Source organism: Triturus cristatus, chromosome 7, assembly GCF_964204655.1.
Source record: "Triturus cristatus chromosome 7, aTriCri1.1, whole genome shotgun sequence".
NCBI classification, from domain to species: domain Eukaryota; kingdom Metazoa; phylum Chordata; class Amphibia; order Caudata; family Salamandridae; genus Triturus; species Triturus cristatus.
In genome coordinates this window covers 480,919,203-480,945,665 of record NC_140590.1, presented here as the reverse complement: position 1 = coordinate 480,945,665, position 26,463 = coordinate 480,919,203, and the positions used below count along the sequence as shown (strand labels likewise).

Here is a 26,463-nt window from a genome sequence, read left to right as displayed (position 1 = left end):
CCATCCCACATTATGCGTGGCATGGAAATCACCCAGATCCGATCTCGGTGGCGCTTTCATTTTCAAAACAAGCATTGGCATAGCCAGTAGGTCTCGCATTTGGTAGGTGTAAGTCGTTTTGCTGTGTATGAGGTTTTTATAAGTATTAATTTGCAAAGTGCCCTGTAAATGAAATTTAAGTACATACCTGTTGTAGTGCAGGTGAAGCTGTAGTAAGGCGGTAGTAGGGGTGTTAGATCATGGAAAGAGACGAGGCCCTCTCCTGGGAAATGGGGGCAGCTGGGGAGACAACTATGGAAACGTGAAATAATAAACAGAGTATGAAAGAAGGAAAAAAGAGATCTGGCTCCCCTCTCTGCCTGGTGTCCCGGCAGATGCACCGGTGGCTATGCCGCCTAGGGCCCCATCTACGCGTTCCTACATCTGGCGTTCCTAAATGCAGTCGAGACGTGCATTTAGTTTTGCAGCGCTTAAACGACTAGTCGGGGGTAGTAAACGCTTCATAAATACAATTACAATTCTGCTATTTGCAGACCTACGCGATGTTCATTTTTCTTTACTACCAGGTCGAGACCTGGACGGACATGGCCCAATTAAATCCCTGAAGTTTGTATTAATAAAGGAATGTTGGTATGTTATGATGACAGGAACCTCATCCTTTGCGCACATCAAATGTAATTCTGACAGAGCTGTAAAACATATGGAATTCATGAGAATAGCAGAGCCAGGGGTCTGGCTTAGTTGTCAAAGCTGAGCTAGAAAGCTAAAACATAATTTCAAACCTGAAATACATCCGATATCTGCCACATAATATAACAAAGGCAAAAGTGGTGCAGATAAGCCTGATAATGCTTCAATCCATGGCGGTACAGCACCCAGGATAATATACTGCACGACTAACCACTTATAAGGTCCCAAAGGCGAGACCTATTGCCTATGCCAATGCTTGTTATACATGCGGATGGTTTATTTTCCAGTGAGCACCCTGGCTCCGACATGGCGGGTATTGGGTTCCCTCCCGCTCCTCCGTTTCTCTATCCATCACATTTAACACTCGTGACAGTAACAGTCTATAATGTTTCTATTCTACAAAACCGCTCTGTCAATTCCAGGCTTCCAGAGCAGCGACTGAGGAAAATAAATAACAGCAGTGCCACAACCGTCAGTGTCGGGGCTACCACCAATCACGAAGGAACTTTCCATCGCCCCTGTACGAGAGCTTTGTGTAGTGGCAAAATCACGTGTTGTGCGCTTCTATTTGTTCTTGTAAACGACTACCATTTCTATGTGTGTCTGCTTGTGTGCATATCCAATTGTCCTTTTATGTGCCGTGTGCACATGTACTTGTTCTTATTAAAGAGTGTGTGTGTGTATATATGTCCCATTGTTCTCGTGTGTGTGTGCGTGTCTATTTGTTCTTATGAGTGTTTGTGTGCATGACCAATTGTTCTTGTATGTGTGCATGTCTACTTGTTCTTCTGTGTATGTGTGCATATGCACATTTTCTTGTATGTGTGTGTCCGTGTGCATGTCTTTTTGTTGTATGAGAGTGCATGTCTGTTCTTGTGTGCATCTTGTGTCTGTGGGCATGCCTATTTGTTCTTGTGTATATGTATGTGTCCGTCAGTCTAGTCTTGTAAAATTGTCTGTGTGTCTGTGTGCAAGTCTATTTGTTCTTCTATGTGCATGTGTTGCACTTGTTTTGATAGCCAAAGACTGGGTTCTCAGAGCAAAAACAGCCAATATAAACATTGATTGAGTCGTGTAATTGCTGAAACACTTGGTTCGAGGCATATGAGCTGCAGATCACACACTAGGGATAAGATCGCCATCTGGTGTTGGGCTCGGATGATTGCAGGTTGTTGTTGTCTTCGGAAGAAGTCTTTGGTCACGAGATTGGTGACTCCTCCCCTGGACAACAGTGCGCATGGGCATCCACTCCATCCTCAGATTGTTTTTTTCCGCCATTGGGTTCGGATGAACTTTTTTTCGCTCCAGCAGAAAACTTATAGCAATCACTACAACTCTCATAACTTCAAAACTCGACGTCGAAAACCATATCGGACCGACTCCGGACGCGGCTGATGGAAAGGACACCTTTTAAAAAATGCCCCCAATGTGGAGCAAAGTTCCCTCAAAGCGATCACCACGAGGTCTGTAATTTGTGCCTTTCACCAGACCACAACGAATCCAGCTGTCCAGCCTGCGCCGCATTCCGTTCGAAGAAAACCATCCGGGACCGAAGAGCTCGACGCCATATCATGGCCAAGCCGGTTCCGGAACCAGAAGACCTCTTTGCACAGGACGTCCCTGACGATGACTCCGAAGATCTCCAAATCGTGTCCGAGGCCGACGATTCAGATCCGGGGCAGCCTGTGAGTACTAGCCCCCTACCCCAACACCACCCAAAAAGACATTGGTCAAGACTCTGCCAACTGGGCCCAGTCGCGATCCAAAAACATCTTCTGAAGCCCCAACCTCGGGCCCGGCTCCGAAGAAAAGTAAGCCTGCAGGTGGCTCGGGCTCGAGCAAACCTCATGTCATTGTGCCTATAATACCTTCGGCACCAAAGCAGGCTTCGGGACCGAAATCTCCATCGGGCCCGAAACGTCACTCGGTCCCGACATCTCCACCGGCACCGAAACGTTCTTCGGCACCGAGGTCTCCACCGACACCAAAAGGCTCGTCGGCACCGAAAGGCTCGTGGGCACCGAAAAGCTCATCGGCACCAAAAGGTTCTTTGGCACCGAAAAATCCACCGGAACCGAAAAGTTCTTCGGCACCCAAAACATCTTCGGTGCCAAAACACGTCCATAAAGATCCAAAAAAGTCGGCGCCACAGCCGCCTTTGGACACTGAGGAACTCTTTCGACCCGATCCTAAGCAAAAACGGATTTACATAAATCCGAAAACTGGACATGTCACAGCGGTGCCCTACAAGAAAAGGAAGCTGGACTCACCACCTCCTCCAGCACCTTCAAAGTAGGACTGTGCACCTTCACCCATACGTCCTTCCTCTCCTACATTACCTCCTCGGTGATGAGGCCGGGTCTCCGAGGCCATCTGAAATACTGTACTAACTCATCCGTTCCGCTAGTAACTTCCTGCCCCGCTGTACTCCCCCTGCTCCTCCCCGGGGGTGTACGGCTGTTCCGAGACTTTCTGAACCCTGAGGAGGAAGGATCCCTGCTGGCGGAGCTTGAGCGCCCTCTGGCAAAGGGGCGATACCAGGACGGTCACTGGGATCAGGCGATCCACGGCTTCCGGGAAATTGAGAAAGCCCACTGGACGGAGCAGAACACACAGACCTTGCAGCGAGTGCGCGATGTGGCTTTCTCATCAGGTGTCCCACAGCTGTCCTTGGTGCATGTCCTGGACCTGAAGGCAGATGGTTACATCAAACCACACATCGACAGCGTAAAGGTATCTGGTAAAGAGAGTACCTATATTAGTAAGGGTTCTGCCAGTGATATTTCTTCGAGGCGGCTGGGATTACTTGGACTTCTGCTCTTCCCTTTTGCATTTCTCCACGACTCGCGGCCCCCGCTTCGCGGGAGCCGCTCGAGGTACTGGGATTCTGCTGTTTGCTCCCGGGGTGACAGCGGCGATTGGATCCTGCGCTGTCTGCTGTGACTCAATCCACTGAGGGGCTGCTGCTGGACAACTGATTTCTGGGTGTGCTCGGGACTGCGAGGACCAGGGTGCTGAGCGAGACGCAGAACAGCCGCACCTGGTCCTCTTCCCGACTCCTCCCCCAATACCTTTACCTGCTGGTGCAGCCTTCGCCTTGCGGGTTCTGCCAGTGATATTTCTTCGAGGCGGCTGGGATTACTTGGACTTCTGCTCTTCCCTTTTGCATTTCTCCACGACTCGCGGCCCCCGCTTCGCGGGAGCCGCTCGAGGTACTGGGATTCTGCTGTTTGCTCCCGGGGTGACAGCGGCGATTGGATCCTGCGCTGTCTGCTGTGACTCAATCCACTGAGGGGCTGCTGCTGGACAACTGATTTCTGGGTGTGCTCGGGACTGCGAGGACCAGGGTGCTGAGCGAGACGCAGAACAGCCGCACCTGGTCCTCTTACCGACTCCTCCCCCAATTCCACGTTCCCACACCTTACAACTGGCCCGACGCCCACACGCGCCAGCGGGACGCGCGCGGGTCTTAGCACGGGGCTAAGACCGGGCAAAGAGCGGGCCGTTTGAGGCCGTTCGAGGACATAGAGGACTGGCCTGGCCCACCCCCCTTGGTTCTTGTTATCTGACTCGTCCCTTTTTCACCAGCAAGTACATTGTGGGTACTGCAATTCAAATATATCATGAGTACACTGGGTAGTCGCAGTAAAACTGCAATGGGGCTGAGTAAGCCCAGCGGGACATTGGATGATTTCCTTGTCAAGACTAACCTAGCAATTGATGCTGAAATCACTAAAATGCAGAAGAGGGTGTCAGTTGAGCTTGATGCGGCACGTAGGCTTTCCCAGACCTTTGCTAATTCTAAAAAATCTTCCCTAGGGAAAATCGCGTCTGCTGCCTCACCACAACATGCTCCTTGCCCTCCCCCACTGATAATCCATGCCGATGTTCACCATGCTTCCCCACCTCTTTCCCTTCCATTAGAGTCTATACCCACCTTCACTACTGTGCCCCCCAAAACTTTCGAGGGAATCGCACCCACTGGACTTGGAACTGCCATTGTCTTGTCGGATAGCCCTGACCCCCCCCGACCTTTTTCCCCCAGTAGTAAAAAATAAAAACAAAGATGGCCCAACCCTAAAAAAGAAAAACCATGCAAGATCTGCTTATGCCCGCAAAAAAGAAAAAATTGCAAGGTTGCAGTTCTTTAATAATAGGCGAACACTACCCACCACTGGGGAGACCATACAAGCGCCAAATTTGGATAACCATCTAATAGGGGGGGACAGGGAACACAGCAATCTTAACGTAGCCCTTGACCCTATTCAAGGGCCTCTCCCCACATATGATGAGCAACCCAAAGAGGGAGGGCAAAGTGAGTCAGGGAGGGATAGAGACAAGGGGGGTGATGACGAAGATTTTCTTAAGATAGTCTGGGGTACATTAAAACAATTACTGTCACCTCTGGAACTCAGACTCTCTCGTATCGAGAATAATCTCCTCGAGATGGATAAGACCTTAGTCTCCCTGGCCACCCTTAGCCTTAAACAACTGGAAGCAACTTATCCTCATATTGCTGAGAGTACTCCTCAGGAGAATGACGATGGTATTTACCCGGCTCCAGAAATTAACGTCAGTTCCCCTGCCCCTGAAATGCTACCTCCGGTCTTGTCCCTACCCCCATCAAAGCCAACCCCAATACCCAAACCCCGCTCTAAGCCAATCGTTCCCCTTCCCCTAATACCAAAAATCCCAATATCAGTGGTAAAAGGCCCCGAGAACCAGACCTTACCCAACCCTATCCCTAAGGCCGCCCATAAGCCCAATAAGACTAATATCCCCCCTACTGCGCGCATAACCAACCAGTACCATGGCCGCCAGAACTTTCGTGGGGGCTACATTGATCTTCCTCCTGACGCCGGGCCCTATGTCGTCATACTGGCTGGTGTACCACCACTTGACCCGCTTTCTATGGAGACCCAGTGGTCCCTAAAGAATAAGGTGATTCACTGGCTCAACATCAATAGACAGCTCCCCAATACTGCTAGGACTAGAGTTCTAATGGTTAGGAGAGTACCATGGGTGGGTCGTACCCATAAATCCATCCCTGGAGACTGCATAGTGGTCTCATTTGAAGACCCTCATACAGCCCAGCACATCACTATATGGGATTCACAGGATACTGACCAATCTATTGTCACCAGACCCCTTACCTTTTTCTATCCTCCAAAACAGACTTTTGAGCCACCTGGGGCTTGGTCAATAGCCCACAATCGCAGATGGAAAGGACATGGGGATGGTTGGCAACCCTTTAACAACGGGTGGGAAGGAGCACCCACCATGAACAGGTTTGAATGTCTGGATCAGGTGGATTGACTGGGAATTACTGTCACCCCAATCCTTACCAACGCCCAAAATCCCCTAATGGAAACTGTCCAGAGTGAAAAATTAACGCCCATACCCCAAGTTCCAAGCCACATTGGGATAGGCCTAAACCCCCTTGAACAGCACCCTTTTACTGCACAGGTCAAACTACAGGCAGACCCTGCACACCTGCAAGTTCGGATAGGCACAACGGGGAATGCAGGGCATCATCCACAGGAAATTAGAAACCCAATGCACTCTCTCCTTTCTTGGAATGTTGCCGGCCTCGGTAGTAAGATCACCCACAAACCTTGGCTAGAGATTGTGCAGAAGCATGGCATCCTATGCCTACAAGAAACCTGGCTTATAGAGGAAGTGCACATGTTGGGCTACCGAACCTTCCATTCCCCAGCTGTGCCATCAGCCCAGGGTCGCAACAAGGGGGGCTTGTGCACATATATATCTAACGTAGCGGACGTAAAAGCTTGCGATTTCCAATCCAATCAGTACTTCCAAATCATTCTACTTAAATGGGGCACTTCGCATAAGGTGATTCTCGTGAATTTTTATAATAATTTGCCAATTGGTGAGGTGGAATCAAATTTGAATATTATGATCCATCATATTCACAAACTGAGAGATCAAGGTTCGGGGGATCACATAGTGTTGTGGGTGGGTGACTTCAATTGTTCCGTCTGTCCGTCTTCTGAGCTAGGTTTGTGCGGCCTGTCAGATCTCGGGGAGGACGGTCCTCTGCACTTCTCCCACACCAATATGGGGTCTCTTCTTAACAATGTCATATTTACCTTTGACCTCACCTTCATTAACCAGGCATGCTCCACCCCGGTTCCCTTTGCCCCAACGTACAATGGAAGAGGTTGTAAATCCACAATCGATTTCGCCTTGATATCACCCACCTATTCTGACTTTATAACCTTCTGGGAAACGGGGGATGACCCCATGAGCGATCATTATCCCATTACCTTCGGGGTAAATCTCATGGAGGGTAAAGTAAAGGAACCTAGTAGGGTTCTATATCCATTTGAGGTTACCCTATCTAAGACCAATGGGTATGTAATTAAATGGGAGAAAATGAACCCAACATCCTTCTTTCAAAACTTCCTATCCTCTTGCTCCACGGACATACTTGCCTGCTTAGAGGAAGATACTGACCCAAAGAGTATCATGGTTGCTTTTTCTAACATTCAGCACCACATAAAAAATGCACTGACTAGGAACTGCAAAGACAAGGGGAGGCATACTCGTGGGTGGTTTGACTCTAGATGTACATCTACACTGAAAATCTTAAAGAAAGTTTTGTCTGCCGACCCAAAAGATAGAGTTCAAATTCGTCAAGCGAGACACGATTATAAGCTGGCAATTAAACAGCGGAGGGCGAAACTGAAGCAGGAGGCCTGGGAAGCTTTGGGGGAAGCCGCCAGGAATAAGGACAGTAATGCCTTCTGGAAAGTCATAAGATCTGTTTATAACTCAAAAGACAGAGATAATTCTGTAGAAGTGGCTATAACGGCTGAGCTCTGGGTAGAACATTATGGTAATCTTTATTCCAACAACACACAGGGTAAAGTCCCGAACCCATGCAAGGTGAATTCACCCCCAGATAGCATAATTCAGGATAACCACCCAACTGTCTCCCCAGCACCTCCTTACCCCATTGAACTGGTATTCACCACACTAGAAGTGGAAGATGCCCTTAGAGAAAGTCCTTCAGGTAAAGCCCCCGGCCCTGACCACACCCCAGTGGATCTCTATAAATCAGAACCGGACTTTTGGGTTCCCTTGTTAACCAATGTATTAAATATGGGAAATAAATGCGGTTTTATTTCCACCTGGTCGGACGCAATCGTAGTCCCCATATATAAAAAAGGGAATAGGGACGACCCGGCTTGTTACCGTCCAATATCGCTATTGGACGGACTCATGAAAGTTGCTGGCAGGATTGTCCTTAAGAGGATACAACACTGGGAAGAAGAGAAGAAGGTTATCTCGGAGTTCCAATATGGGTTCCGAAAGGGACTAGGGATATTGGAGCAATCCCTAAATTTGTCCCTATTAGTCTCTAAATATACGCAGGCCAAAAAAGGGGACCTATTTGTTACCTTTGTCGACCTCAGCTCCGCATTCGATTGCGTGGACCATGCGATGCTCTGGTCGACACTGGAAGACATCGGGGTGGACTCAGCGATCCTCACATTTATCAAAGAACTATATAGAGAAGCGGGGGCCAGAGTAAGATTTGGGACCCAGGGGCAATGCTCACAAAAATTCGCCATAAACAGAGGGGTGAGGCAAGGCTGCATACTTGCGCCCTTGCTTTTCACTTTTTACATAAACTCTATCGCTGAAAGCTTAATAACTCTGTCAAGCGATTATCCGGCTGTTAATGGTAGGCCTGTACCCATTCTTCTATATGCCGATGACGCGGCAATTATGTCTAGGACAAAAGTAGGTTTGCAGAGAGCTGTAAATGAATTTTCATCCTACATGGGTAAAAGAAATTTAAAGGTGAACATTTCCAAAACTTTCTCCATGCCCTGCTCCCAAAAGAACAACAGACCATCATGCTCAATATATTTAGATCAGCAAAAGATTGCCATTACAGACACTTTTTGCTATTTGGGCATTGTGTTTGACAGGAGGGGAAGGTGGAAACACGCAGTGTCAGCTAGGAAACTCGCCTTTAGCCGTGCCATAGGTGCTTTAAGAACCTTTGCAGCCAAAATTGGGGGTAAACCCATTCATGAAATGTTACAGATTTACCGGGCAAAGTGTATAGCTACGGCCACATATGGCGCAGGTCTCTGGGGTTTCGAGAACGTGTCCTCATTACAAACTAGCGAGAATATTTTCATCTGTTACTTACTAGGTGTGTCCAAAACCACGTCGACTTTTAGGACTCATATTGAGACCGGCGTCAAATACCTTAGCGACATCATAAAAATATCACCTTGTTTGCTTTGGCATAAGATTTGGACCACAGAGGAGTGCAAATTGAATAGAAACCTCATGAAAGACTGCATGGCTTTGGACGGTGTAGCAAAAATCAAGTGGCTGCGATATGTACAAACGATGTTCTCTAACATTGGACACTCTGAATTTTACCACGAACCAGAGACCCTTCAAACCTTGACTAGACCGGCCCTCAAAAAACTATTATCTATACACTTAGAGAGTGCTAGATGGGACACTGAGAAACTTAAAGGCACAACCCTGAGTTATCAGCAAATCACCCCTACTGAAGGCCTACAATCTTACCTTGGGCTTGAAAAAGCACCCTATGCTCGCATGCTTTTAACTAGGCTGCGCCTAGGGTTTTTCTTCCGCTTGGTCACTTTGCCGAAACAGAATGACTGGGCCTCACTGAAATTAATATGTCCATGCGACGACCATTCAACACAAAGTAACATTCACATCATGTTCTTTTGTAATCTGTATACCAGCCCGAGGAAATTATTTCTTCTACCCTTACTTAAACGCTGGGGAATAAGAACATGTAAACCTGCATATTTAAAACTTTTGCTTTTAGAAGATGTGGATGTCATCTTTGCTGTTTCTCGCTTTTTAATGTCAGTGATGAAATTTAGAAACTCAATGAGTTAACTAATACTCGTTAATATTGACTGATTAGTGTAAAACGAGGCCCCTCATCCAAATGACTGCTGTAGATTTTAACTTTTGGAGAAATGTTTTATCCATTTTTGTAATTTTGTTCATATGAAAACTGTTCTTAAATTATCCGCATGAATTGTATTTGTATGCTTTTATGATTTATTGATAAATCGAATAAAGCTTATTTGAATTTGAATTTGAATACCTCCTATTCCATCCCCCCAACCCCCACCGCCCGCACCTCTACCATCTCCTTCTCATACACCACCTCCACAGGATGATGATGATTTTGGGGCAGGGGGGAGACCCAGATTTCTTTACTTATCCCACTGATCCTACTGATCCCTTTACACTCCCGGACACAGCACCAGTAGATGACTGGACTTACCCTATGCCTGATGTGCCTGACCCCGCTCCATACCCCTCAAAACCCTCCCCTCCTGATGACCATTTAGGGTTCGGTCAGCTTATGAACAGAGCAGCATCGTTTCATGGTGTCACCATGCACACCGACACTCCTGAGGAGGACTTTCTACTCGACACTTTTGAGCAGTCCCAGACAACAGTCCACATTCTACCCATGATTAAGGGAGTGATAAAGCATGCCACTGAGGTTTTTAAAGACCCTGTCAGGGCCAGGGTTCTCAACCCCAGAATAGAAAAAAAATACAGACCAGCGCCACAAGATCCTGCGTACATCAAGGCGCAACTCCCCCTAGACTCACTAGTCGTCTCCAATGCCAGAAAACGGGCTAACTCCCAAACAACCGGAGACACGCCGCCCCCAGACAAGGAGTCTAAACTCCTGGAGGCTTCCGGCAAAAGGGTTGCCGCTCAAGCGGCTTACCACTGGCGTATCGCAAATACACAAGCCCTATTGGCTCGTTATGATAGAGCCCATTATGATCAACTGGAGGATCTCTTGCAACACCTGCCTGAACCTTTTAAAACAATGGCCACTGACCTCATACAAGAGGGCAAACTAATATCCAATGCCTCCATTAAATGTGCATTAGACTCAGCGGACACCGCCTCTAGGGCAGTCAACACAAGCGTATTGCTTAGACGCCACGCATGGCTGCGCATCTCCGGCTTCAAGCCGGAAGTACAAACCTCCATTCTTGCTCAACCCTTTTAATCAGGAGCAACTATTCGGCCCTGCAGTAGACACTGCCCTAGAAAAAATGAAGAAAGATAATGAAACTGCAAAATCTATGGGAGCATTGCAGTCTACTCAACCCAGAGGCTCCTTTCGTCACTCCTTTTATAGAGGAGCTTCCAAAAATGTGGGAACGGACAACTCTTCCACCTTCAAAGCATCAGGTCAAACATCCCCTAACAAAGGATATTTTAGAGGAGGGTATCGGGGAAACAATATTAAAGGCCGGGGACGGGGCAACAACAACAACACCCGTTCCTCTACAGCCACCAAACAGTGACTTCCCACCACTCCCCCCAGACCATTCCACTCCGGTCGGGGGCAGGCTTCAACAGTTCCTACCTGTCTGGAATACCATCACTACAGACAGGTGGGTAAGACAAATTATCCAATATGGCTACTGCCTCAAACTCATAAACCCGCCCCCAAACATACCACCCAGACACCGTCCCATGACGTCTCACCACCTCACGCTCCTCAAACAGGAAATACAGTCTTTGCTTCAGAAAAATGCAATAAAACCTGTTCCACTACAACATCAGGGCACAGGAGTATATTCTCTATACTTCCTTATTCCCAAAAAGGACAAAACCTTAAGACCAATACTGGACCTCAGACTACTGAACCAGTACATACAATCGGATCATTTCCACATGATCACTTTCCAACCGGTCCTTCCATTACTTCAACAAGGAGACTTCCTTGCCACATTAGACCTCAAGGACGCATATTTTCACATCCCTATGCATCCCGCTCACAGGAAGTATCTACGATTCGTGGTAGACGGTCAGCACTATCAGTTTACAGTTCTCCCATTCGGAGTAACAACTGCACCAAGGGTGTTCACCAAGTGCTTGGCAGTTGTGGCAGCATATCTCAGGAGACAACAAATCCATGTCTTCCCCTATCTGGACGACTGGCTCATAAAAGCCAATACTCTAGACAAATGCGTTCACCACACCCACCGCACTATTCAAACCCTGCACAACTTGGGATTTACCATCAACTATCCCAAATCTCAACTACAACCCTCCCAAGTACAACAATACCTGGGAGCCACCATAGACACAGCCAAAGCCGTAGCTTATCCCACCATAGCCAGGATAGCCAACATACAAAGTCTGATCAAAACATTTCAAACACAACACTCTCTCCCCGCAAGAGTGTTCATGCAACTCTTAGGCATGATGGCGTCATGCATCTCCATAGTACCCTACGCACGCCTTCAAATGCGTCCCTTACAGGAATGTCTAGCACAACAGTGGAATCAGGCCCACGGACAACTTACCGATCTGGTGTTGGTGGACAGCCGCTCACTTCGCTCACTGAAGTGGTGGAACACCATCAACCTGTCCAAAGGGCGGCCGTTCTTGGAGCCCCTTCCACAAGTTGTGCTGACCACCGATGCATCTCTCACAGGGTGGGGAGCCCACCTCCTTCAACACACCACTCAGGGACGGTGGACCACTCAACAAAAACAGTTCCACATCAATCACCTAGAACTTCTAGCGGTGTTCCTAGCACTGAAATCCTTCCAAGTGCATCTCCAAAACAAAACTGTCCTCATCCGCACGGACAACATGACCACAATGTATTACATACAGAAGCAAGGAGGGACACATTCTCTACAACTGTCCCAACTGGCGCAACAAATTTGGAGATGGGCAATTCCCCGGAACATCTACCTGCTAGCAGAACACCTCCCAGGGGTTCAGAACCAGGTGGCCGACCTCTTAAGTCGCCACACACAGCAGATACACGAATGGGAACTACACCCCAAAGTCTTACTCCCATTCTTCCAAAAGTGGGGACAACCAGACATAGACCTGTTCGCCACACCAGAAAACGCAAAATGCCCAACCTTCGCCGCCAGGTTCCCACACCCACGATCAAAGGGCAATGCAATATGGATGAACTGGTCAGGCAGATTTGCGTACGCTTTTCCGCCTCTCCCTCTCATTCCATTTGTGGTACGCAAACTGAAACAACAGTCGCTGACACTCATCCTAGTGGCTCCCACTTGGGCACGTCAACCCTGGTTCACCACACTTTTGGAACTATCGCTAGTTCCACATCAAAAACTGCATCTCTCCCCGGATCTCTTAACCCAGAACCATGGAGAAATCGGACACCCAGATCCTCAAACACTGAACTTGGCAATCTGGCTCCTGAAGTCTTAGAGTTCGGGTACCTCAACCTTCCTCCAGACTGTATGAATATCATTAAAGAAGCCAGGAGACCTACTACTAGGGCATGCTATGCTGCAAAATGGAAACGATTTGTCATTTACTGCGCTAAAAATGACATACAACCACTGGATGCTTCCATCCAGAACATCATTTGCTATTTATTGCACTTGCGTATTCCTCTATACGTCTACATCTAGCGGCATTAGCAGCCTATTTGCAAAATAGACAACACCTGTCACTCTTTAAGGTACCAGCTATTAAAGCATTTATGGAGGGTCTTAAAAGAATCATTCCTCCAAGGTTACCGCCTTCCCCGGTGTGGAACCTTCTAACAAGGCTCATGGGTCCACCATTTGAACCAATGCACAAATGCGAACTGCAGTTCCTAACATGGAAAGTGGCTTTCCTCATCGCAATCACATCCCTGCGAAGAGTAAGTGAAATACAAGCCTTAACTCTCGAAGAACCCTTCCTACAACTACATCGGAACAAAGTGGTTCATAGGACGAATCCAAAATTCCTCCCTAAAGTCATTTCCCCTTTCCATCTAAACCAGTCTGTGGAACTGCCAGTCTTCTTCCCTAATCCAGACTCAGTAGCCGAGAGGGCACTTCATACCTTAGATGTTAAAAGAGCCTTGCTCTATTACATCGACAGAACCAAACCTTTTCGGAAAACCAATGCACAAATGCGAACTGCAGTTCCTAACATGGAAAGTGGCTTTCCTCATCGCAATCACATCCCTGCGAAGAGTAAGTGAAATACAAGCCTTAACTCTCGAAGAACCCTTCCTACAACTACATCGGAACAAAGTGGTTCATAGGACGAATCCAAAATTCCTCCCTAAAGTCATTTCCCCTTTCCATCTAAACCAGTCTGTGGAACTGCCTGTCTTCTTCCCTAATCCAGACTCAGTAGCTGAGAGGGCACTTCATACCTTAGATGTTAAAAGAGCCTTGCTCTATTACATCGACAGAACCAAACCTTTTCGGAAAACCAAGCAACTGTTTGTTGCTTTCGCTCCACCACACAAAGGCAACCCCATTTCCAAATCGGGTATCGCCAGATGGATAGTCAAATGTATCCAAATATGTTACCAAAAAGCTAAACGTACTCTTACGCGTAAAATAGGGGCCTCTATGGCATTCTTAGGGAACATCCCCTTAGACATTTGCAAAGCAGCCACATGGTCTACTACACACATCTTCACTAAGCATTACTGTGTTGATGTGCAATCCAAACAACAAGCTTCAGTAGGCCAAGCTGTCCTAAAAACTCTATTCCAAACTGCTGCAACTGATACAGGTGACCACCGCTAGGGGAGACACTGCTATATAGTCTATCCTTAGTGTGTGATCTGCAGCTCATATGCCTCGAACGGAATATGCTACTTACCAGTATGCATCTGTTCTTGGCATGTAGAGCTGCAGATCCACACACGCCCACCCGCCTCCCCGGGACCTGTATCTGTTCCAGCATTGTCTTAATTAGACACTACACATGGACATCCTTTCTCTTTACTTCTTACACACTCCATCATTTCCCATCATGGCGAAAAACAATCTGAGGATGGAGTGGATGCCCATGCGCACTGTTGTCCAGGGGAGGAGTCACCAATCTCGTGACCAAAGATTTCTTCCTAAGACAACAACAACCTGCAATCATCCGAGCCCAACACCAGATGGCGATCTTATCCCTAGTGTGTGGCTCTGCAGCTCTACATGCCAAGAACAGATGCATACTGGTAAGTAGCATATTCCCTATTACACGTTGGCTTCCTACAAAGTATTTTTTGCAACGGCATGATGATAATTTTGGTGGAAGACTTCATTGGAAGGAGCCACTTGCCCACAACAAACCATGTCACCCAAACCAAAGAGCTCCATCCTGTACTTTCTACCGTCACTTTGACAGAAATCTGAATTACAGAGACACCCGCTGACAGACCACAGCGAAACATGGGTACAATATTTCACAGCGGCAGTCAGAATGAATTCAGGCTTGGTGAGTTCGCCTGCTAATTTTTGCAACTTTCCCTGAATGGCAGTTCTCTGTTCTGATTATTCAACCCTAGGTAAACTTTACGAGAAGGTTGGGACCCAAGTCATTCACTTCAGAAGCATGAAACGTGAAAACTACAAATGAACCAGCACAGGCAAGGAAAATACTGTAATCGTTATTCTTCTTGACCCGAACTTCACTTCGCTGACCCCTCGTATCTTCAAAATACATTTCATATATGGACAACCAGAATACCCCAATACCAATATTGTTGGTTTAGCACTACGTAAATTTAGAGACCTAGAGGAGTGCATAATACATTGATGAGCAAAAGCTTTGGAAGAAAGATATTTTCTGCAAATAAATGTGTCAAAACGCACGAAATCAACATGGCAATTCTTTGGTCTCAGACCTAAAAGCCGGCATCCACCTCCTAATTGTGTGTGCACGGGGTAGTGTCTGTAACTATGTGTATCTGTGTGTGTGTGTGTGTGTGTGTGTGTGTCTGCATTTTGGTTTATGGGCATATGCATGTACGTGTCTGCTTTTTCCTCCATGTATGTGAGGGAGGGGGTAGGACGCTTGGATCTCGAATGTTTGTTTGTGCATGAGAATCTATTTGTTCCTGCGTGTACAACTGTGATGTGTGTGTGTGTACGCGCGTGTGCTGCATGCTCATAAGTGCGGGTGTGAAAGCGCGCCTTTTCACAGGCGTGTACACCAGTTCGTGCTTCCGAAGTGGCGTTGGCATGTGCGTGCGCACCATTGTTTGTGCGCGTGCCCTAATGTTTAGTTTGACGATGTTTGAAACCTGTGGTCAGTCCATACCTGGTACGTTATTGGATCTATAAAGCCCTTCCACTGTCGAATGCTATCCGGGCAGCCAAGCCCCGAAAAACAAAACACTGTATAAATAAGCCCATTCACTGTGTCACAGTAGGCCTTGGGTGGATACATTTCCTGGGAAAGGTGGCACCCACCTTTGCCCAATTGCGTGTTGTCTTTTTAGAAAGACGCACGCAAAGCCCAATAGAAAAAATGCTAAAAAGTGATACCAAGAGGTAGTTTTCCTAGTGCAGCGCATGTGCGCAACGCTAGGCTCGACCTAAACAGCAGGGGAGTCTGGGCTCCGGTTCTCAAAATGTTTGAGGTTCCCTCTGGATCAAAAATGGGGGGTTAATAGTGCTTGTAAGTTTTAGAAGTCCCATTGTCAAACAAACCGTGAAATACATTATCATATTACAATATATTTATTTCTAGATCTTTCTTGGGCCATTAGCCTGCAGTGTTCATCCGCAATTCAGCGCAGCACTTTTCTCAAGATAAAACTTGTTGCTGCTGGCTGTAATCGTTGCACAAACCTGGAACGGCCAGATCTCCTTGGGAGCAGTGAGGTGATCTGACTGTTGCTTCAGCACAGTGGCTCCACCACCTCCCAGTCATACTCCAGAGTCTGAGGGGCGCATTCATTATAGATGTGGTGTAAAGATTGCCACTGAGACTTTAAAATCTCTCTGGAATTTCACTTTTCGTGGGATTTGATAGCACAAGAACTCTTACTTATTAATGCTCACTCTTACTTTCAAAAGGTGTTGCCCTATCCGATGGTCGTCAATTTTACATTTAATAAGGAAAAGTTCTTACTTGAATTTCATAGTATATAACTACAATCGTAATGTTCCATTATTGGTTTCTGGTCATTGGTGCCATAAAAGTGACCCTTGTAAACAGACACCTTCAAAGCCCCAGCCCTCGCCTCCTGACCCCTCCCAGGAGCGCACATAAGAGTTCTTCTGACCTTTATTAGGAGAGCTATTTTTTGGATGCTGAACTCTGACTGACAATGGTAGTGCTAATAACTCTTAATCTGGGCTAGTTAATAGAAATCTGCTGTCTCTAGTGCCACCGTTGCATCTAGTGATAAACCATATACAAAACCTCTTTATTTTTTTTACATTCAGGGAAATTTGGAATTCTAAAAGTGAATTGCAATAATTGTGCACTAATCAGGTGAAATTAGTTCAGGGAAAACATTTTATTTTTTTGTAATTCACCTTTCTGTATAGAGAGAGCTGTGTTATAGTTTCATTAACAACTGACACTTATTGGTCAGCACCTGATACCCCTTTAGATTTATTAAAGTTAATCCTCTACCTGCTTAGCTGTTGGTCCCAAAAACAGGTGCTGGAAGAAAGGGAGTTGCTAGTCACCCAATACAATGTTTCCCCCTGTTTTAAGGCTGGTTTAAATAGGTGCATGTAAACTCTGAGTGAATGAGCTGATAAGAAGCTGCTTCTGTTAATGAGTTTTCTTGTATGCTTGCAAGATATCTTAGGAGGCTCATGCAACTGCTGCATGATCTACCATCATGGTCGCAGGTTTCCTCTTATGTTTCTGAAGAAACCTTGGTCGTCTCAATTTCTTTATACCTGTACATCTTGAGACATCTTGCGTATGAACTACTTGTTTTGTACCTCTTTTTGTTTATGTAAGCAGGCCTGCTGTTTATCTGCCCATATTTGTAAGTCTATTTTCCACAGAGAGATAGCTGTTATGCCTAAGTAGATTCTTAACTGTACTGTATGCAGTAAGTGATAATCTGCTTCGAAAGAACTTTGATAATAAATTTGGAACTATGAAAATGGCTTCATACATTTTGATAAAGATTGGAGCCCATGTATTTCCCAATTCACAAACCTTTCTTCCACCAATAGAATGACTTCTGTAAAGTTAGGAAGACGTTGAGCGCAAGTCACACCTTCTTGCAGAAACGTCTCTAGAATTGAGTCTTTAGTTTTAGGTTCACATCTTTTGATTGAGAATTCAACCATCTAGACAGGAACATGTCTTACCAAAGCAATGCTGACTCAAAATACTCCTTTTTATGCAAAACAGTCTCAGCTGGGGAAATTACTTAAACACAAGCAAAACCATAATTTAGAAGATAGGCATTAACCGAATAGGATGATCACAAAGATTAACTGAGCTATTGTTAAGTGAGAGCAAGGGAAAATCGTGTGGGGGGGAAAAAAGCGAAATATAATTCTTATTTTTTTTTTATGGGGGAAACGTCACTGTCCCCTCCAGACCAGCATCCAGTGGTAACTAAATTCTCTCCATACCCTGCGGGTGCAGGCTGCCTGTTGAAGGACCCACATTTTCCAGGAAGGCTTTGTCAGAATCCACCTGTGAAAATAGCGATTTCTTTCCCCGATAGTCAAACGTCAATCTCACACAGATGCCATAACACCTCCATTCATGAGCTCCTGCCTGTTATTCATTAGCTCTTTCTTCTTGGCAAACATTTGTGGGCTCAAGTCCCAAAATATCCGCAAACTTTCATCTCTCGTTTGACTGCATTCTGTTGAACTGCCATGCGCTGGATTCGACCCAGTATCTCAGCTGACCACCACCACAGTGGTACCAGAATTCCCCTTTGATTATTTTGAGTTAGGTGTAGCATCTGGAAGACTTTGGTCGCAATGCTGCAACTTTCATAACGTTGCATAGCTAGTAACTTAGCCAGTATCTTTTGAAAGTTTGCTTACAATAACCTCTCCAGGCATTTCAGTTCATTCTACTGGGTTTCACAGAAAGAACCCTGCCAGTCAGATCCTTCAGTTTACTTCCAACATCTTTTAGCGATGTCTTGATGCTGTCCGCTTCTTCCTCTAAGCCACTGTGTTGGGCGTTAATGGATTTAAGGAAGGTTTTCTCACTTTGTGTCCTCCTAAATGTAAAGAGAGCAAATATTTCCCTATTGCTTTTCAGCGGTTCTCTTTGTGTCACAAAAAAGCGCTTCTTGCCTTGATGTAAACTCCAATGATCGATAGTCCCAAAGCCAGGACAAAAACGTAAAAATTCTATCATTTTGTCTCGACAGCAGGTATTGTTAGGCAGACAATGACGCATGAAGCAGTTAGTCAAATCTGCAGCCCCAATAGAATGGCCTCCGGTGGGTACTCTCCATTCTCCCCTTGTTCACATCCAGGCCCGTCTGTACCTTCCGTAGGGCTGACATCCGCCTCATCCACCACATCTAAACTTTGCTGAAATGTTCAGGGTGAATGCTGATTCCTCCAACTGTGCATACGCTGTGCCAGTTTCTCAAGAAAACATTGCAGCTAAATAGGCCTGAAATGAGGAGCTTATGCCAGCGCTTCCTCAAAAAGTAGCCGACCTGGAGCTCTGAATTCTTGGTCAATAGTATGTAGGCTGTTTTGTAAAGTGAATTTTTTGGGTAGGGAGTTTTAGGCAAGAGGATTGGTCTCATTTGACAGACCTTTAAACTACTTTCAAATGTAATTTGCACTTAAAGGGCATAATTGGACATCTGTTTTTTATTTTAATACATTTTTGTGAGAAAATTGGTTTTGTTGACGTTGCACTCACTATAAGCAAATAATATAATTTGTTTGCATTCGGGTCCTTAGCACCCTTGCCACGCTACTGTTGGGAAGTAGTTTTGTGTCATACGTATTCCACGATTCTGCTACATCTCTGCAATGTCACATGATTTTTATGTAAACCGCCTTTTAACAGAGATTGAAAGTTTCTTACTTGTATAAATTGTTGAAGCTCTCAAGGGCGTACAGCTATAATTGATTTCAGAGTTGATGAAGGGTTACAGGCATCGCGACACAGAAAGGTAACTAACTATATCCGCAAGAGGGTGACCAGTTTCTTGGCTGTAATGCCGTAACTTTTGGTGCACTATTGACAGGATCTTGAGTTGACTACAGGCTTAGTTGATTGAAGGTGGATGGGTCCTTTGTCCCCTTACCTGCTACAAATGTTATTCTAAGGTGAACGGAAAGGTTAAAAGGAAATGATGGAGTTTGCTGGAATACGTATTGGAGAAAAATGTTGACTAGTATTCACCTTTGTTGAAGAAAACAGTTTTACTCTCACATGACCATACTGGAATCCTGAATGGAACACTAGTAGTGTGTTTTGCCTAGATCTCTGACCTTATTGTGCTTGACTTTCAGACAGAGGGCTTGAATGTGCACATTCAAAACTCTTTTCTTTGTTTTGTCTCCTATTTAGAATGTCACAGGTCGGCTCATGGTTGGCCTTCGTTGGTGGAACCAGGTGGATGATGATGGGAAGAGTCACTGGGTCTTCGAATCCAGGAAGGTAAATTAATGTTAAATAGTGGATTTTTTTTACCAAAAGCACTTGTTTACAGTATTTGTTTCATAAGATAGTTTCTTGAATGTGCACTCTTGATGGCATCTCCACAGATAAAAGAATGCTTAGGGGTTCATATGAAAAAAACAAAACGTAATATGGGGAAGATATTCCAAGAAAAGCTTTTTCACAGTCTGATAGCAGGGACAGTTAGACTGTTCTGCTTATGTAGGTATGTTGCGGAGGTAAATGTCACAACGGGTTGATTGAGAAAAGACTAGCTTAAATCTGTGGGTTTGACCATTTTTCAGTGGTGCATAGATGGTTGTTGCAAACTTGTGTTGGCACGCGAGTTGAGTACGTTGGAGGGGATGAGTCTCAACAGATTCCCTTAAGCTCGGTCAGTACATGGGCCATTGTGGCTTGCCATTGTTTTCTGAATGCACATGGTTAGATCTGAAGTCTAAAGCACTGGTGAGGATATTCAATATTAAATGGTTATTTATTCAAGCTATTTTCAAGTTTTCATGAAGCCTGCTTGACATGCAGAGCTCAAAAACAGAATCTTAAGCACCCTTGGTCAATGACGGCAGTCTACTTCCATGGTGGAATACTTGTATTCCAAAGCAGCCCATAGTTGTTGGCTAACTGGTGTTAGATGGTAAGGCTATTGAAATTGTGACGTGCGTGCTTGAGATCTTTCATAGATTGATATTCTTTTAATTATTTCCAGTTGACAGGGTGGGAATCTTTGATAAAAAGAATTCATTAGCATAGTGTTAAATTCAGTTTCTCCTTCAATGTTATAATCTAAGGTATATTGTTCACTAAAATGGCCAGCCTATTTAAACTTTGTGGCATCAAGGCACATCACCAACTCATAATCTCAAAATTGTGTGTGGGTGTGTGTGTGGGGGGGGGGGGTGTGTGTGTGGGGGAGGAGGGGTGTGTGTGTGTGTGTGTGTGTGTGTGTGTGTGTTTCGTGTCTCCCTGTGGATTGCCTATTAGTGGGGATTTAGGCAGTTCATGGGGGAGTCCCATACTACACAAACTGAATTAAAGACTATTTGTAACAACCGAAATTTTCAGTCAGTGGCATAAAAAGTTGTTTGATGATCCACATTCTTCCGTACTACATACCAGAAGCATGTAATATTTAAAAGAACTTCTCCTTAAGACTTTCAAATGCTCTTACATTGAGGTGAAGGCTATTGGTCAGGTTATTACATTAGAGGGCCACTGCTGGCAATGATTCTACTCCGGGTTCAGCTCTTGCATTTTGGGTTCTGGGAAAGTTTCTAAAGTGGAAAGGCCACCACTGATATTCACTGAGGCAAATCCTGTACCTTCAAACAATCTTCAATGCCATCTCCTCATGAGGAGGCTCAAAAATCCAAGTGGACTCTGTTTGCTGTTTCAAGAACTATGCAATCTAAAAATGTCTAAGTGTAGGATTTCTCGTCAATCGTGGTCTTTTTGCCTTTATTGTTAACCACATCCTTGTTAATGACAAAGTCCTTGTCAATGATGCCATCATTGGCCACTGTTCTATCTGCTCGGGAATTGGCATTCAAGTCTCTATGCACCAGGAATCTGTTAAAAAGCACATCTGTGTCCACGTGCTATACGGGTTATAAAATCATTTTGGGACTGGTACTCCAGGAGATTGGGGTCAGGAGCCTTGTACTCCCCTGACCTGACACTATGGTATGCGTCACTACATTGTCCCCCATTTCCATCCAGGTGAGGAAAAGCATACCACGTCATTGGAATGTACTAAATGCAGATCAGCTCTCTCTAGAATGACCAATTTTCGCATTTTGTAAAAACAAAAGCATTAAGGATGATATGGTGCGAGCAAGTCTACCTTCCTACAAAACAAACTGTGATCTCAATGATCTATGGGGTCTCACTCCCCTTTGTGGCCACCATAAATGTGGGAACTGCAGTGTATGTGAGTTTCCTGTCAATACCAAAGAATTTGTACATAAAAATGTGAAAGTGACATTGCCATATTTTACAAATTACAATGCTACAAATGTAATTAACGCTATTACTTGTCCATGCAATCTGATTTTTATTGGCCGAACTACGCAGAAAGTCAGAATGTGAATACACCAGCACAGGAGCCACCTCCACTTCAAAGTTGCTAATGCTCCTTTGGTGGAACACTTTCGAACTTTCAACCACAGCAAAAATGACATCCAATGGCAAGTCATAGCAGTCGTGATAGTGCCAGAACGTAGTGGTGACATCGCATCATTACTTAACAAGGAAGAACTAAAATGGCTTCTAAGACTGGACATCCTTCACACTGGAATGAACAGGATGGAGGATTGGACATCTTTGATTTGAGCTCATTAACTCGAATTGATGTGAAGACCCCAACTGTCTTCATACTGGAGTATACTAAATGCGGGACAGGACACTTTGAAGTTATAGTGAGCCCCACAGATAAGGAATAGTACTTGGTTGCTACTCTCTGGTTCTTTTGATACAGTTCATTTGTTTCTCCTGGTTATGTCGTCTGACAAGCATTTTATTTAATCCTCCTTTCTCATGTTTTATATATGGTGATTAACTAAACTCTCTCTATTCGGGCTACTGTTTGTGTTTACATATACACGACCTCGGTTTAACATCACTTATGTAATTCTGTTAAGTTCATTTGCTGCCTATTTATTTCCTGGTTTCCTTGCTATTCCAATATGGACGATTTTGATTTTAGTATATACCTATTTAACATGCTACATGCGGGTCTTTTGTCTATTTCTCTGGCCCAGCCATGACAATACTCCACACCAGGACCCGGCCGACAGCTCTCTTACTGGTCTCGCACTGCTGAGACTCGGGTGAGCACCTCCCTTGGCAGTCCCTAACTGTTGGCTTTCTTAATGTTCTTTTTAGGACGTCCTTAGCTTTCCCACTCTCTGGCCAACCAATTACTTTATGTTGGAGTACACTGTGGTGTTTACACTGGCCCACGAGTTCCGCACTAATCAATGCTCTGGCCCATAGACTGACTGCTTTCTGGCCTGTTGAACTTTTATTAGCAGGTCATTTTTACAGTGCCTCCTGCCTTCCGTACCTAAGCTTTTGCATAATCGATGTCACGAACGTTGGAGAGGATGAGTCTCAACAGATCTGTCAGTACATGGGCCATTGTGGCTTGCCCGCGTGTTTTGAATGCACATGGTTAGATCTGAAGACTAAAACACTGGTGAGGATATTCAATATAAAATGATTATTTATTCAAGCTTTTTCCAAGTTTGCATGAAACTTGCTTGTCATGCAGAGCTCAAAAACAGAATTTTAAGCACCCTTGGTCAATGACTGCAGTCTACCTCCATGGTGGAATACTTGCATTCCAGAGCAGCTCATAGTTGTTGGCTAACTGGTGTTAGATGGCTATTGAAATTGTGACATGTGCATGCTTTGGATCTTTCATAGATTGATATTCTTTTAATTATTCCCAGTTGATAGGGTGGGAATCTTTGATAAAAAGAATTCATTAGCATAGTGTTAATTTCAGTTTCTCCTTCAATGTTATAATCTAAGGTATATAGTTTACTAAAATTGCCCTGCCTATTTAAACTTTGTGGCATCAAGGCACATCACCAACTCATAATCTCAAAATTGATACCTCTCCAATCACATTTGCTCCGAAGTTGATCAAAGAAAATGTGTAATTTAAATGGACTCTCTTGTATTGTATTGTGTGTGCGTGTGTGTGCGTGCGTGTGTGTGTGTGTGTGTGTGTGTGTGTTTCGGGTCTCATTATGGATTGCCTATAAGTGGGGATTTAGGCAGTTTGCGGGACGCCACATACTACACAAACTGAATTAAAGACTATTTTAAACTGAGATAATCTATATAAATTCAGACAAATTCTGATTAAAGCAGCAGAAAATGAGTGAATCTAAAAGCTTACTCAGGTGAGCTCCCCTCTTGTTGCCCACTGTTAGCACCTCCATTGGCAGTCCCTAACTATTAGCTTTCTTAATGTTACTTTTAGGACACCCTTGGCTTTCCCACGCTCTGGCCGACCAATAACTTCATGTCGGAGTACACTGTGGCATTTACACTGGCCCACGTGTTCCGCGCTAAATAATGCTCTGGCCCATAGACTCTGACTGCTTTCTGGCCTGTTGAACTTTTATTAGCAGGTAATTTTTACAGTGCCTCCTGCCTTCCGTACCTAAGCTTTTGCATAATCGATGTCACGAACGTTGGAGAGGATGAGTCTCAACAGATCTGTCAGTACATGGGCCATTGTGGCTTGCCCGCGTGTTTTGAATGTACATGGTTAGATCTGAAGACTAAAACACTGGTGAGGATATTCAATATAAAATGATTATTTATTCAAGCTTTTTCCAAGTTTGCATGAAACTTGCTTGTCATGCAGAGCTCACAAACAGAATTTTAAGCACCCTTGGTCAATGACTGCAGTCTACTTCCATGGTGGAATACTTGCATTCCAGAGCAGCTCATAGTTGTTGGCTAACTGGTTTTAGATGGCTATTGAAATTGTGACATGTGCATGCTTTGGATCTTTCATAGATTGATATTCTTTTAATTATTCCCAGTTGATAGGGTGGGAATCTTTGATAAAAAGAATTCATTAGCATAGTGTTAATTTCAGTTTCTCCTTCAATGTTATAATCTAAGGTATATAGTTTACTAAAATTGCCCTGCCTATTTAAACTTTGTGGCATCAAGGCACATCACCAACTCATAATCTCAAAATTGATACCTCTCCAATCACATTTGCTCCGAAGTTGATCAAAGAAAATGTGTAATTTAAATGGACTCTCTTGTATTGTGTGTGTGTGTGTGTGTGTGTGTGTGTGTGTGTGTGTGTGTGTGTGTGTGTGTTTCGGGTCTCATTGTGGATTGCCTATAAGTGGGGATTTAGGCAGTTTGCGGGACGCCACATACTACACAAACTGAATTAAAGACTATTTTAAACTGAGATAATCTATATAAATTCAGACAAATTCTGATTAAAGCAGCAGAAAATTAGTGAATCTAAAAGCTTACTCAGGTGAGCTCCCCTCTTGTTGCCCACTGTTAGCACCTCCATTGGCAGTCCCTAACTATTAGCTTTCTTAATGTTATTTGTAGGACACCCTTGGCTTTCCCACGCTCTGGCCGACCAATAACTTCATGTCGGAGTACACTGTGGCATTTACACTGGCCCACGTGTTCCGCGCTAAATAATGCTCTGGCCCATACACTCTGACTGCTTTCTGGCCTGTTGACCTTTTATTAGCAGGTAATTTTTAGAGCGCCTCCTGCCTTCCATACCTAAGCTTTTGCATAATCCTAGTCACTAACCCCGGACCACTGTACCTTTTCTAAGTATGTCCTGGAATTGGTCAGCAAGCGCTGACTGCTCTACATTGGCATCGTTTCCCGATAGCTACATTGACCGCAGACCTTGTGCTTAAAGGTAATCCATATGGCCCTCACTCTGATAGTATAGTTCCCACTGACGTATGCACCACTTTTTAATGTAGTTGTTTCTGGTACACTCTAATGTGTTTGTATGTTTTTTCCACCCACTAGATTTTATCCATAATACTGCTTTCACCGTTCCTATTAGAGCTTGGTTCCATTTCATCTTGTTTCCTACCTTGATTACGAAGTGTAGTCCTTGTGCCTAAAGGTATATTGCATGGTTCTTACCTCCTCCTTGAGATTACATAATTAGCAGTCATCACTATTTTAATCATCTAAGCTGACTCATTACTCCTATATACTTTATTGGATCTTGATAGCCTTGGGCGCCTATTGCTCTAATTGCTGTTAAATCAACCTCACTTGTTTGGTTAGCCACCTTCGTGACTTCTTGCGCTGTCATTGACCCCTGGAGGCCCTGTAGGCACCTTAACTGTACTTTGTACTGTATAGCTTTCTGGCTGCCCTCTTCTTGCTGATTAGTAGATAGTTTGTGCATGTCTATGCTTCGTATATACCTGATCGGCCACTCATTCTTCTCTTTTTTTTCCCTTTCTTCTCTTCCTTATTCTAGCTAACTCTTTGACGATATGTGTATTTAATCTCAGGCATGAATTTGAATGTCCTGATGATCATCTAATTCTGTGTGGATCGAAACGTTGTTGACTCTGACACACTAACCCTACTTATTTTTAGGTCTCGCTAGCGTAAGGCTGCGTGCATGCGCAGTCTCGCTGGCGAGATTTAATGTCGATAGGTATTTTCTGTAAGGGGCTTTAAGCCCCGACCCTCTTTTCCATTGGCTGGCGTCACCGTTTATGCTAAACGGTGGCCAGCCATTGGAAAAGAGGTGTCGGTGACGTATTTGCTTGGCTTTCCGAGCCGTCCTATTTGTAC

At 44.9% G+C, this 26,463-nt stretch overlaps 1 protein-coding gene across 2 annotated transcripts in view; it reads left to right on the top strand.

Moving 5' to 3' along the window:
* Nucleotides 1-26,463, top strand: part of TVP23C (trans-golgi network vesicle protein 23 homolog C) — an 85,574-nt gene that overhangs the window by 29,479 nt on the left and 29,632 nt on the right. For both annotated transcript variants that reach the window (XM_085616807.1, XM_085616808.1), the window contains exon 4: nucleotides 20,023-20,112. In XM_085616807.1, the coding sequence (XP_085472933.1) occupies nucleotides 20,023-20,112 (90 nt within the window). The remainder of the gene's footprint in view (nucleotides 1-20,022; nucleotides 20,113-26,463) is intronic.